Consider the following 13,257-nt stretch of genomic DNA (forward strand, 5'->3'; position numbering starts at 1 on the left):
CAACCATAACCCAGCGCAATACACCCTCACAACCTGATTGACTTTAACCCAATAGAGTACAGCCTCACAACCTGGTCGATGATATCCCAGCACAGTACACCCTCACAACCTGGTCAACCATAACCCAGCACGTTACACCCTCACAACCTGATTGACTTTAACCCGACACAGTGCCGCCTCACAACCTGGTCGACAATATCTCAGCACAGTACACCCTCAAATCCTAGTCAACCATCACCTAGCACAGTACACACTCATAACCTAGTCAACCATAACCAAGAACGGTACACCCTCAAAACCTGGTCATCCATAACCCAACACTGTACACCCTCACATCCTTGTCAACCATAACCCAGCACAGTACACTATCACAACCTGGTCAACCATAACCCAGCGGAATACACCCTCACAACCTGATTGACTTTAACCCAACACAGTACCGCCTCACAACCTGGTCAACCATAACCCAGCTCCGTACAACCTCACAACTGGGTCAACCATAAGCAAGCACAGTACACCTTCACAACCTGGACAACCAGAACACAGCACAGTACACACTCACAAGCTGGTCAACCATAACCCAGCATAATACACCGTCACAATGTGGTCGACCATAACCCAGCACGTTACACCCTCACAACCTTCTCAACCATAACCCAGCACAGTACACCCTCACAACTTAGTAAACCATAACGCAACACAGTACATCCTCACAACCTGATCGACTTTAACCCAACGCAGTACAGCCTCACCTCCTGGTCGACGATATCTCAGCATAGTATACCCTAACAACCTGGTCAACCATAATCCAGCACAATACATTCTCACAACCTGGTCAACCATAACCCAGAACAGTACACCCTCACAAGCTGCTCAGCCATAACCAAGCACAGTACACCCTCTGATCCTGGTCAACCAGAACCCACCACAGTACACCCTCACAACCTGCTCAACCATAACCCAGCACGTTACATCCTCACAACCTTCTCAACCAGAACCCAGCACAGTACACTCTCACAACTTGGTCGACCATAACCCAGCACAGTACAGCCTCACAACCTGGTCGACCATAACCCACCACAGTACACCCTCAAATCCTAGTCAACCATCACCTAGCACAGTACACACTCACAACCTAGTCAACCATAACCAAGAATGGTACACCCTCAAAACCTGGTCAACCATAACCCAACACTGTACAACCTCACATCCTTGTCAACCATAACCCAGCACAGTACACCATCACAACCTGGTCAACCATAACCCAGCGCAATACACCCTCACAACCTGATTGACTTTAACACAACACAGTACTGCCTCACAACCTGGTCGACGATATCTCAGCACAGTACAGCCTCACAACCTGGTCAACCATAACCCAGCACAATACAACCTCACAACCTGGTCAACCATAACCCAGCACTGTACACCCTCATAAACTGGTCAACCAGAACCCAGCACAGTACACCCTCACAACTTAGTTAACCATAATCCAGCACAATACATCTTCACAACCTCGTCAGCCATAACCCAGCACAGTACACCCTCACAACCTGGTCACCCAGAACCCAGCACAGTACACCCTCACAAGCTGCTCAACCATAACCAAACACAGTACACCCTCAGATCCTGGTCAACCAGAACCCTGTACAGTTCACCCTCACAACCTGGTCAACCATAACTCAGCACGTTACACCCTCACAACCTGGTTAACCAGAACCCAACGGAATACACCCTCACAACCTGCTCAACGATAACCCAGCACAGTACACCCTCACAACCTGGTCAACACCCTCATAAGGACTTTGCACCCATTTTACACTGCGTTACTTAACCAGAATTTTAGAAAGACTTCTTTCAAATAGCATCTCTCTGCCATTTACTGATTTATATTGGAACTGTAATGTCAAAATCTCATTCTTTTCCCAAATGATGAAATCCTGTTGGTGACTGTGGTTTCTGTTTACTCTGAGGTGAAACACAAAAGTCTGCAGACTCTATGATTGTACCAAAGACACAGAGATGCTGGAGGAACTCAGCCGGTCTCAAAGCATCAGTAGGAGATAAAGATATATTACCGATGTTTTGGTCCTGAGCCCTTCCTCAAGGTATGAGCAAAAGCAGGCAGGCATCTGAATTGAAGGGCTGGGGAGAAGGGAAGAATGGGAGGGGGAGGAGTCCAGATGAATAGACAAAAGGTGCTAGTTGGATATGTGGAGGAAGACTAGAGAGAGGAAATGTGCAAAATTAACACCTTTTGTTTGTTGGCCTGGACTCCTCCCCCTGCCCATTCTTCCCTCCCAGCTTTTTAATTCAGATGCCTGCCAGCTTTTTGCTCATACCCCGAGGAAGGGCTCAGGCTCAAAGTGTCAATGATGTATCTTTACCTCCCATGGATGCTGCGAGACTGGCTGAGTTCCTCCAGCATTTCTGTGTTTTTTCTGCAGACTGGGCAGGTTTGGTATTTATAAACATTTTATAAATTTTATAAATTTTAACCTAACTCATCAATGCATCATGAGTGTTCAAAAATATAAACGTTGATCTTTCTGTCTTTGCGAGATGGGCTGTTAAAAATAGGGAAAAACATGTCCTTCTAGAGAAGAGTTTTAAAATCCTCTAGTCATCCACTAAACGCAAAATTGTTTAAAATTGTCATAATCCAATCACAATGTTCATCAAGAACATAAACTCACTAAACACATGAACAGATCAATTGTTATTTTTCACAAAGCGGTCTGTTGATGTTTGGATGCATGGTCAGTGCCCTGAACCAACCAAATGTACACACAGCTGTCCCAAACATAGCACTTCTTCACCCTTTCTTAAAAACTGATGATTAATTCCTAATGTCTGCAGAGATTATCTGCAATGATAACACATCAATTATTCATTGATTAATCACAGACCATTATTCAAAGGATGATTTAAAAAAAAGCTTCGAGCTCCATCTTTACTTGAAACAACTTCCTGATTCTGTCATGGTTACAATCAGAGGATGTGGTGTGGAGCTCACTGTGTAATGCGGCACAGTTTTACACCAAGTTTCTCTGACGACACTTTGAGGCAACATGGCACTCAGGAGATTCCTACTGGGTAAGTCCAATTTATTTCACTAATAATAAGATTTACTGTAATCCTCTGCCCCATCAAAAGGCTAGAGAAAATGTTTAACTCTTAGTTAACAAGACAAGTCATTGAGTTCTTAGTTTTATTTTTTTGTTACCATATCAAAGCCAGTTCAGTATTTTGAACATTAAGTATTAAAATCTGCCAGACCTTCTGAGTTAAGTCTTTGAAGAAACTGCAATCTATTTCTAGCTCAGAGCCACTGAGTCAACTCTGAAACTAATAAGAGAGTTTGATATTGTTAGGGAGAGGATTTCCATGGCCAGCGGGTCAGTGTCAGACTACACATTAACAAAAAAAACGCCGGCAAAGTGGCAGAAACTTTGATTGGTTGTCACACAGTAAACTGTTAGGATCTGTAATCCATTGTCTGAAAGGGCGATGGCAAAAGATTCCAAAGGAAAATTAATGTAAAGGAAAAACAAAGGCTGAGGAGAAAGTGCAGGAGCAGACTTGATAGCTCGTTCAGGATGGGGCCAAGGATTTCTTCTAATCAATAAGATTTACTGAGAATATGTTTTGCATGTTTTAATATATCCCCTGGCTTTTCAGATAGCACTCCACAATGTGCCATGAACATGTCTTGTGGTTGCACAAGATTTGTAAATGTAAAGAATCGTAATTTCCAAAGTACAGATGTTATTTCCCAACAACTCATTTCTCACCCTCAAAAATAAAGAAACAATAAACCAAAAATTAATAAACTTGAAAATGACAATTTGGTATAAAAATGTAATTATCAAAATAACTTGAATTAAGCAGCTTTACATAAAGAAGCAGGCTGCAGTTTTGTTTTCCTAAATGGTAAGATGAGGTTTTAATTGAATAAGTCATGTTATGTTGAACCAATATTATGATTTGGATTGTATGTGGTGACTCAGCACTAGTTTATTGAGAGAACCACCCATCAAACATTAGTCACAAATATAAAACTGGGGTCCCATGTTTGATGCCTAATTTAGCTTGAAATTTGCAGATATGAACCAAATACACCAGTGAATGGAATTGTGTGTCACATATTGATATAATCTTGCATTGACAAGAATAGCATGGCTTTGAGCTGGGGAATAACTGCTGTGAAAATACTGCGGCTCCAGTACAAATATTTAATATATTGATGATCCACTAACTCCGCATTTAATGTACTAGATGTCCAATCTGCACTGAATTAGTGAGCTCAAACAAGGCATGTTGGATTACTTTATTTGTCACAAACTTCTCCCTGATAGAGAAAGACTCTATCAGGTGGAGTCCCTCTTCATTATCAGGGAACGTTGAATGGTGAACGAGTGGGGACAATGCATTGAAACTCAAATATAAGCCCTCGTGATGGACCCAGAGAACATAACACCACAAAAAACAAGCTCTAATTATGATTCTGCCTGGTCCCACTGAACCTCCAATAAGCTCTGATAGCTCAGTGGTTAGAGCACTGGTCTTATAAAGCAGGTATTGTGGGGCCTCATTTCTGTGAGGGATACTGGACAAAGTGGCGACTCTCAGCCCTCCTTAGGGTGAAAGACTTTCATGTGTTACATTCTAAATGTAGCATTATGTAACAATTTTGGAACCTTTACCCCTCCCATCCTTATACCTTGTCGAAATGTTTCTTCAATGTTAAAATTAAACCCACATTCATCACTTCAACTGACAGTTCTTTCCATAATCCCACCACTCTATTTGTGAAGAAACCCCTAAATTTTGTTTATTTCATCCTTGACCTTTGTTACCTCACCAACCCTCAGTGGAAAAAAACTTACCTATATTTACTCTGTCTATTCCCCTCATAATTTTGAATACCTCTATCAAATCTCCCCTCATTCTTCTGCGCTCCAGGGAAATAAAGCCTAACCTGCTTAACTCAGATCCCGAAGTCCAGGCAACATCCTAGTAAATCTTCTCTGTACTCTTTCTATCTTATTGATACCTTTCCTGTAGTTAGGTGATCAAAACTTCAAATTTGGCCTCACCAGTGTCTGATACAACTATAACTACATTCCAACCCCTATACTCAGTACTTTGATTTATGAAGGCAAATATGCCAAAAGCTCTCTTTACCACCCTATCGACCTGTGGCACCAATTTCAGGGTATTGTGTATCTGTACTCCCAGTGCTTCTGTTCTACTCCACTCCTAGTGCCCTACCATTCACAGTGTATGTCCTACCTTGGTTTGTCCTTCCAAAATGCAACACTTCACACTCGTTTGCAATAATTTCCATCTCACATTTTGCAGCTCATTTTTCCAGTTGGTCCAGTTCCGGCTGCAAGCTTTGAAAGCCTTCCTTGCTGTCTACTACACCTCCAATCTTAGTGGCATCTGCAAACTTGCTGATCCAATTTAGCACATTATCATCCAGATCATTGATGTAGACAACAGACCACAATGGTCCCCGCACCGATCCTTGAGGCACACCTCTAGTCACAGAACTCCAGTTTGAGAGGCAATCATCCACTACCACTCTGTGGCTTCTCCCAAAGTCGAATCCAGTTCACAATCTCCCCATGAATACTGAGCATCTGAACTTTCCTAATTCACCTTCATGTAGGACCTTGTCAAAGGCCTTACTAAAGCCCATGTTGACAACATCCACAGTCTTCCCTACATCAATTTTCCTCAAAAAACTCTGTGAAATTGCTTAAACATGAATACCACACACAAAAAGCCATTTTGACTATTGTCAAGCAGTCCCTGACTACTAAAATACTTGTATATCTGATCTCTTCAAACACGTTCCAATAATTTGCCTACTACTGACACCAGGATCACTGACCTATAATTTCCAGGGTTAATTTTCGAGACTTTTTTAAACAATGAAACAATGTGAGCTACACCTCCCCTGGGGCTAAGGACATTTTAAATATATCTGCCAGGGCCCTGAAATTTCTGCATTAGGTTTCCTCAAGGTTAGAAGGAATACCTTGTCAGGCCCTGGAGATTTATTCACCTTTACTCGCTTTAAGACAGCAAGCACTTCCTCCTTTTTAATCTGTACAGGTCACTGCTTGTTTGCCTCACTTTCCTAGACTCTATGCTAGTTTCCTGAGTAAATTCAGATGTAAAAAAAAATGATTTAAGATCTCCCCCATCTCTTCTAGCTCCAAATATAGCTGATCTTCAAGCAGACTAACTTTATCCCTTACCATCATTTTGATTTTAATATTCCTATAGAAGCCCTTTGGATTTTCCTTCACCTTGACTGCTAAAACAACCTTGTGTCTTCTTTTAGACCTTCCTGATATTCTTCTTATTTTTTTCTGCATTTTCTATACTCCTCAAGTACCTTATTTGCTCCATGTTGCATATAACTGCTACACACCTCCCTCTTCTTCTTAACCATGTCCCCAATATTCTTTGGTTTCTTATGCCTCTTAACTTTTAATTTTACCTTTAATCCTGACTGGAACATACAAACTCTGTACTCTCAAAATTCCACCTTTGAAGGTCCTCCACTTACATAAAACAATCTATCCCAATCCACACTTTCTAGATCCTTTCTTATTTCCACAAAATTGCTTTCTCTAATTTAGAATCTCCACCTGAAGACCAGACCTAGGGCTGATGCTACAATTAGGCCAACTAGGCATCCGCCAAGAGTGTAGACATCAGCAGGGCACTGTTGAAGAGAGATTCCAACAGCCCTATCACCTCAGCTCAGTTAGCCCCCTCCCTCAGCTTGGTCAGTTCACCCCACCCCACCACATTCAGCCCTGCCTAGGGTGCAAAATGGTCTGGCATTGGCCCTGACCAGACCTATCCTTATTCCATAAATATCTTGAAACTAATATTTTTATGATCACTGGATATAAGGTGTTCCCTTACACATGCAAGAGTTAAACGGTTAAGTAATTTATTGCTGTTAAGTGTTGAGGCTGTGATTGGATAGATGAAGACAAGTGTGAGAAATAGTGAAAATTGTCTAGGGCTGCACAGTAGTTGTGTTGCTAGACTTTAGGCTACATAAAAGGAGAAACAGTCCTGATGTTGGTGAGGAGTAGTTCAGGGATATTATGTGTCTCTCAGCTTCCTTGTTGAGGAGAGCTGCTTGTTTGAAACTGGGGAGGTAGGTCCAGGTATGGAAGTTTATCGTACAAGTTAATGGAGTCACCTAGGATTGTAGATTGCTCCAGATATGGGATGTGGGAGATCTGGGATAGTATAGTTGTCTGAGTCAGCCATACCTGCAGAAAGTACATTTAGCTCTGGCTACTTTCAGAGTGAGTTTCAAATGGAGTTGGATGAACTGTAGATTCTGCAGGAGGCAGAATGAGACACTCCAAATAGGACATGGATAGCTAGGTGACTATCTGGGGAGGAAAAAGGAAGGCATAGGTAGTTTAGAGTACCCCTGTGGATGTTCACACTGAAAATAAGGATACTGTTGGTGGGGATGATCTACCAAGGACAAATGTCTTTGGCACAAGCTGGCACCTTGGATCAGAAGGGAAGGGCTGAGGAGAACCTTAGTAATAGGGGACTTGTTGGTTAGGAAGGCAGACAGGAGGTTTGTTGGAATGTATTAAGACTCCTGGTTGGTTTGTTGCCTCCACAGCATTCTGGAAGGGGAGCAACTGGGTGTTGTGGTCCATGTGGGAACCAATGATGTAGATAGGAGTAGAATGAGAATTTAGGGAGATAGGAAATAAGTTAATAGGTAGAACCTCAAAGGTGGTATCTTGGGATTGGTGCCTGTGCAATGTGCTAGACAGGTCACAAATAGGAAGTTATGGCTGATGAATATGTGGCTGAAGATTTGGTGCAGGGGGCATGACTTCAGATTCCTGGATTATTTCTGGGAAAGGTGAGACATCTTTAAAAAAAAAAGGGCTGTTCCTGAACTGGAGGGGGACAAATTTCCTGGCAGGAGGGTTTGCTAGAGCCGTTGTGGAGGGTTTAAATAGTTTGGGGGGATATCAAAATGAGAGATTTGGGTAGTAGGGAGACAGGAAACTATGATGGAGAAGGGAAAAATAGAAAAGTCAGTCAACGATGACAAACATGAAGGGCAGGTGAGCAGGCAGGAGAAGGGGCTGTTCAACAGGAATCCAGTGAAAATGATATCAGTAGTGGGTCTCGGGGAACTGAACTTAAATGCATGTAGCGTTCGAAACAAAGTAGATGACCTGGTTGCACGATTCAGCTTAGAAAATATGATATTGTGGCCAATGCTGAAACCTGGCTCAATGAGGCATGTGATTGTGAAATGAATATCCAAGGATATGCAGTCTATAAGCAGGTGGGCAGAGTGGAGGGGTGGCTCTGATATTTAATGACATTAAATCAATGGAAAGAAGGGACATAGGGTCAGAAGCAAGCGAATCATTATGGGTTGAATTAAGAAATGAGAAGGGTAAAAAATACCATATTAGCAGTTATATGCAGACCACCAAACAACAGCTGGGAAGTTGACTGAGTTACAGCTGGAAATAGAAAGGGCATGTTACAAGGATAATGTCAAAATAATTATGGTGATTTTTAATGTGAGTGGGTGGGAATTGGGAAGGGCAGGAAAATACTGGATCCCAGGAAAGAGAGTTTGAAGAAAGATTAAGGGATGTTTTCGTTTGGAACTGCTTGTTGATAAGCCCAACAGTGGATCTGCAGTTCTGGATTGGGTCATGTGAAATGAACCTGAGGTCATGAAAGATATTAGAGCCTCTAGGAATTAGCAATCATAACATGGTTGAATTTAGTTTCAATTTTGAAAAGGAAAAGATGTTATTCAATTTTTCAGTGGAATAAAGGAAATTACAGTAGTATGAGAAAGGAACTTGCTCAAGTTGACTGGAAAAGCAAACAGGTTGGAGGGATGGCAGCGTATGAATGGAAGCTATTTTTACAAGTAATAAAAAAATGAAGAATAGAGCTATTCCAAGGAAAAGGAAATTAGTCAAAGGAAAGATGATATTTGTGTGGCTAACAAAAGAGGTGAAGGCCAAGATGAAAGCAAAGGGGAGGGCATGCAAGGAAGGCTAATTTAGTGAGAAAGCAGGACTGGGAATCTCTTAGAAACTTACATAAAGAGACAGTCATTAGGAAAGAAAAGATAAATTGTGAAAGAAGATTGGCAAACAATGTATAAAAATATAAAAGAGAAATGTGTATTGACATAGGACAGAGAGAAAATGATACTGAGCAAGTTGTAATGGATAACAGATGGCAGAGGAACTTGATCAATATTTTGTCAGTCTTCACTGTGGAGGACATTGGTAATATTGCTGACAGTGGTTTCAGGGAGTAGATCTAGATACAGTTACTATTACTAGAGAAATAGTGAATGAATTAAAGATTAAAGATTGATAAATCTCATGGACTGGTTCTGAAAGAGGTGGCTTTGGAGATTTTGGACCCATTGGTGGTGATTTTTCCAGAAGATGGTCGACTCTGGCATAATTCCAGGGGATTGGAAGGTTGCAAATGTGGTTCTGCTGTTTAAGGTGGGAGACAGAAAAGGAAACTATAGGCCTATTAGTCTGACATTAGTGGTTTGGAAGGAATTAGTTGATCCTAAAAGATGTGGTTATGAAATACCTAGAGATACAAGACCAGTCCAAGATGGCATATTTTTTCTTTATTTTGAAGGGTAGATCCTGCCTGACCAACCGATTAGATCTTTTTAAAAGAAATCTCATGTAGGATGGACAAAGGGGAGGCGGTGGATGTTGTATATTTGGATTTTCAAAAGACTTTTGATATGTTAGGCTGCTTAATAAGATGAGAGTCCTTGGAATTATAGGGATATTAGATTGGATAGAAAACTGACTGATAAGCAGGAAGCAAAGGGTTGAAATAAAGGGATCCTGCTTGGTTTGGCTGCCTAAAACAAGCGGGGTTCCACAGGGGTCAGTTTGGGGCCGCTACTGTTTACAATTTATGTTAATGATTTGGATTGTGGATTGAATGGTTTTGTGGCCATATTTGTAGATGACACCTAGATAGGAGGCGGAGCAGGAAGAGTTGAAACCATAAAGTTGCAGAGGGAGATAGACAGATTGGGAGACTGGGCAAAAATATGGCAGATGAAGTACAATGTTGAGAAGTGTTTAGGCGATGGAAATAAACAGGCAGAGAACTATCTGGATGGGGAGAAAATTCAATCCTTGTGCTGAGAAACCTAAAAGTTGATGACTAGGAGGGATTGGTAGTGAAAAAGTGAATGCTATGTTGGCATTCATTTCAAGAGGAATAGTGTACAAGAGTAAAGAGGTGTTGATGAGGCTCAGTGGGGCACTGATGAGACCTCATTTGGAGAACTGTTGGAGAGGGAGCAGAGGAGATTTACTAGCATGATTCCTGGAATGCAGGGGCTAATGAGGAACATTTGGCAGCTCTTAGACTGTATTCATTGGAGTATAGAAGAATGAGAGGGGATCTCATAGAGACCTTTCAAATTTTGAAAGGTTTTGACAGTAGATGTATATAATATTTCCTTTGGTGGGTGAATCGAGGACAAGAGGTCAGTTTTCAAGGTGGAAGTTGTCCATTCAAAACAAATGAAGAACTTCTTTCATCAGAGGGTCGTGGATCTGTGGAACTCACTGCCGCATACAGCAGAGGAGGCCAAATTACTGGGAAAGTTTAAGCAGGAGATTGATAAGTATCTAATTGGTTGGGGTGTCATGGTATATGGGCGAAAAAGCTGGTAATTGGAAGTAGTTGTGAGTATAGTTCAGCTTGGGGTCAAGTCTCAGAACAGACTCAATGGGACAAGTGGCCCACTTCTATTCCTTTGTGATCCCTGTCACCTGTCCTGTCTTGTTCTCCAATTGGAGATCCAGTATTGCACTCTCTCCGGTTGGTATTTGATAAATTGATTTGTAAAACGTTTCTGAACATATTTGACAAAATTTAAACCCTTCAGCTCTTTTACAGTATAGGAGTTCCAGTCAGTATGTGTGTTGAAAATTAAAATCACCTACTATCGCAACTTTGTTTCTTGCAGCTGTTTGCTATTTCCCTGCAGATTTGCACCTCCAATTCTCATTGACTATTGTGTGGTCTATAATACAACCTCGTTCCTCAGCTCCACCCCATATGGCCTCCGTAGACGATCCCTCCAGTCTGTCCTCTGCCTGAGCACAGCTGTGATATTTCCCTAATGAGAAATGCCACTCCTCCCCCGGCTCCTCAGGACTGTGGCCTACTCCCACCCATGCTTTGGATTCCGCCCTGACCTCATTCAGTTAAAGGTCAGGGAAAGGAATTGTGGGGGAAAAGTGTGTTTAACTTTCAAAACTAAAGTGCTTTGAAGTTTTAATTTTGGGAATGGTCAGTCTAGAATTAATGTAAACAAGAAAACCTGCAGATGTTGAGGCCTAGAGCAGTACACAAAATTACTGGAGAAATACAAAATTCAGCAAAAGTTTTTTTTTAAATTGACTTTTTAGGCTCGAAATGGCATTTGCCTTTTGCTTCCTATGGACGCTGCATGACCTGCTTGGTTTCTCCAGCACTTTTGCACACAAGTGTTTTGAAATGACCCGTCAAGAATAGAAAATGGGGCAAGATCTTGCATCATTACAGGATGGTGCAGGGGCACCACAGCTGAACACCAAACCCCATTGAGGAAGCCTACCATTATATGGCTTGAATTAGTAAACAAGGTTGATGGCGGAGAAAATAGAATAAACAAATGGACGAACTAAGAATCGGACTTTTTTCCTTCTGGATAGGAATATGCTGCCCCAGTGGCATGTTCGTGTGTCTGAAGCACCTGCTTTATAAGACAAATATTTTCCAATCTCATTGCATTTGGACCCTTTACAGTTCAACATGATGACCCCATGATTCGCTCAAGTTGAATCCGAAAGCTTGATGTTACATTTATCAGACTCTGAAATGTAGGGCTGAATCCCAACACTTTGATCATGTACCTTTATCTTTGCTGTGTGAAGTATGCTGTCTGACCTACTGAATTTCTCGAGCATTTTGTTCTGCAATCACGGTGTCTGCAGACTTTAGTGTTTTACATCTGAAATGAGGAGTACTTTAATTTGTTTTTCCACCAGCAATCCAAATACTACCACTCAAAATATAAACATGACTATGTCAGGGAACAGTTGGAGATGTGGTGCACCATGGGAGCTTTCCCAACCTATTAACTGTTGATGTGATGACTTGAATGGCTGAAGTGCATGTACGTTGAGTCCTAACCCCGATGTTTTATGGCAGAATCTCCCACTTTACATGAGCGATCTTCATTCCCTGCTCTCTCTTGTCTTGCGATATCTCTGCAGTATACAGGACAGAGATGATGGCTGACGATGTCACCGCGACATCATCAGCCCACCCCCTGGCAGCCCCTGCTGCTTTCAGCTGCAATGGAGGATACTCCAAGCAGGATATCACACCTACTGGAGAAGAGTTAGGTAAGTAGACCTCCTGGCCGGGTACTCCAGTTTCAGGTGGCCACCCAACAGTCGCATAGGAGTACAATGTGCGGTTTTACAGTCAGGTATTGTGGCCACCTGAAAGTGGCTAATGTCATAATTCCAAGTGCCAATCCACACTCTAAGTTGGTCAGTCTTTACAACAATACTCCTTGCATTGAAGTAAATGCACCTGAGAGCTTTATTTCTGCCACCCACAACCCTTTCATTTCTGTCTATAGCAGTCTTAACATCTTTTGCCTCCTCCACTCCTCTATCTACTCTGGTTCCCATCCCCCTGCAAATCTAGTTTAAATCCCCTGGATGAACACTAGCAAGCCTTCCCACAAGGATATTAGTCCCCCTCCAGTTACCCCCCACTTCTCCAAACGACCTCCTGTATGAGACCAGACAGAATCCTTAGTAATGTTTTTTTGTGCTTATGTTACTTGTAAATCATAATTCCCATAGATCACTGAAGGTAACGGCAATAGTAGTGAGATAAACAACTAGTAAATTAAAATTACTCCTTTAAATTTCAATATCATGCAACTTCATTCTCAAAATGGTTATTGATCTCAGTTCACAAATACTAAGGACCACAATATTGTTGCTAAAACACCAGAAAATTTGACAAAAGCAGTGACTGTAAAAATACCAGCTGCCACGGAAACAGCGCGGGCTTATTGTCAGAGTACATGCACACATCACCCTGAGATTCCTTTTCCTGTGGGTGTGGCAGAATTACACTTTTTGATAA

At 41.8% G+C, this 13,257-nt stretch overlaps 1 protein-coding gene across 3 annotated transcripts in view; it reads left to right on the forward strand.

Moving 5' to 3' along the window:
* Window positions 1-2,994: 2,994 nt before the first annotated feature.
* LOC138758345 (adhesion G protein-coupled receptor E2-like) overlaps window positions 2,995-13,257 on the forward strand; it is a 110,512-nt gene continuing 100,249 nt past the window's right edge. For 2 of the 3 annotated variants that reach the window (XM_069927129.1, XM_069927130.1), the window contains exon 1: window positions 2,997-3,096. In XM_069927129.1, coding sequence (XP_069783230.1) covers window positions 3,072-3,096 — 25 coding nt within the window. In that variant the 5' untranslated portion in view covers window positions 2,997-3,071. Of the gene's footprint in view, window positions 3,097-12,365; window positions 12,498-13,257 lie in introns of all 3 variants that reach the window. The other variant, XM_069927128.1, reaches the window with a different exon arrangement.

This window comes from Narcine bancroftii, chromosome 3 (genome assembly GCF_036971445.1).
Source record: "Narcine bancroftii isolate sNarBan1 chromosome 3, sNarBan1.hap1, whole genome shotgun sequence".
Classification (NCBI taxonomy): domain Eukaryota; kingdom Metazoa; phylum Chordata; class Chondrichthyes; order Torpediniformes; family Narcinidae; genus Narcine; species Narcine bancroftii.